Below are 1449 nucleotides of genomic sequence, written 5' to 3'. Positions count from 1 at the left end.
CCATTTTCATTTGTTAAGGAGTGCTAAATTAAATACTTCAATTTTTTTTACCCCTAATTCCCCTTTGTCAAAAGGTAAAATTACATTCTTCCAACTTACCCAAAGAATCTTCCTCTTCTCTTCCACCCCATCCCCTAACAAAAAATTGCGTTGGATCCTATTAAACTCTTTCACCTCCTTCTTTGGAATTTTGTAAAAAGACATAGTGAATATGGTCAAAGAAGAAATAATAGACTTCAATAGAGTAATCCTACCTCCCAAATTGAGGAAGCGGTTTTTACAACCCCCAACCGATTCTTCATTTTCACCAATAGAGGATTCCAAGTCGTATCCTTCCTAGGATCAAAACCAATGGGAATACCAAAGAAATAAAATTTTCTCTCCTCCACTTTACAAGAACCGGTGCGGCTTCCAAAAACGGACCCCTTGAATTAATACCTATCAATTTAGTTTTATGACAATTAATTCCAAGGCCCGACACAATTTCAAATGCCCGAATCACCGTCTTAATCGCCCAAACATGCTTCCACGTCTCTTCTCCCACAAGTAAAGTATCATATGCAAATTGAAGATTTTCCACCCAACAAGAACCTTTTATGGATAAATCCCGAACGTCAATGGATTTCCTCACTAACCCCAAAAGACCTTCCGCATCTAAAACATAAAGAAAAGGTGAGAGGGGGTCACTCTGTCTCAACCCTCGGATCACTTCGAATTCTTTGGTACAACCACCATTAACAAGAACCGACATCTTACTATTAAAAACCAATAAATCAATCCATCCCATCCATCTTCCCCCAAAACCCATCCTTTCCATCATATACCGCCAATAACTTCAACTAACTTTATCATAAGCCTTCTCGAAATCCACTTTAAAAAGCACACAATATCTTTCTTATTTTCTATCATAATCCACCACTTCATTCGCCACATTAAGGAAGAAGATTAACACAATTTAGTTTGCTACTTCTTGGTGTATATGGATTATGTGAAATGCAATAATCTTTGATAATGTTTCTTATAGTTTTGATAAGGTGTATTTCAATATTTTGTATTTTTTTTTGAGTTGATTAGGTAGTTCTAATCCGCTTTCGCCTCCTAGTTTCTACGATTGGTATAAAGTACCAATGGATTGTTTCAATCATGTGTAGCTTCTTTGTATTGTAATGGTTGCACCCCTAGTGCGAGTTCTTATAATCAATTGCCTATTAAAAATAAAGTACTTTGTTGTCATCAAAACTCAAGGAGTATTAATAGATTTGTTCTTACGATAATTTATTTGATTAAATTCTTTGATAAATTATGTGCGAGATTTAGGGTGTAACAAGGTAGGAGAAGGGTTATATATGATAGACGATATTGGGTTCGAACAACTTGGAATGAACACTTCTTAAACAATAATTATGATTCTTCAGCTTTGGATATTTGACTTGAATAGAAAAACATACA

At 35.1% G+C, this 1449-nt stretch overlaps 1 protein-coding gene across 1 annotated transcript; it reads right to left on the bottom strand.

Annotated features, from left to right (window-relative positions):
• Positions 1-304: 304 nt before the first annotated feature.
• Positions 305-817, bottom strand: LOC131630189 (uncharacterized). The gene has a single exon (XM_058900979.1). The coding sequence runs from the start codon at positions 815-817 to the stop codon at positions 305-307; it is 513 nt and encodes a 170-aa protein (XP_058756962.1).
• Positions 818-1449: the final 632 nt, after the last annotated feature.

Source organism: Vicia villosa, unplaced genomic scaffold (genome assembly GCF_029867415.1).
Source record: "Vicia villosa cultivar HV-30 ecotype Madison, WI unplaced genomic scaffold, Vvil1.0 ctg.000655F_1_1, whole genome shotgun sequence".
NCBI classification, from domain to species: domain Eukaryota; kingdom Viridiplantae; phylum Streptophyta; class Magnoliopsida; order Fabales; family Fabaceae; genus Vicia; species Vicia villosa.
This window is presented reverse-complemented; position numbering and strand designations above follow the sequence as displayed.

What these genes read in the sequence shown, in the direction of transcription:
- LOC131630189 (XM_058900979.1), bottom strand. Translation starts at nt 817, where the DNA reads ATGGAAAGGATGGGTTTTGGGGGAAGATGGATGGGATGGATTGATTTA.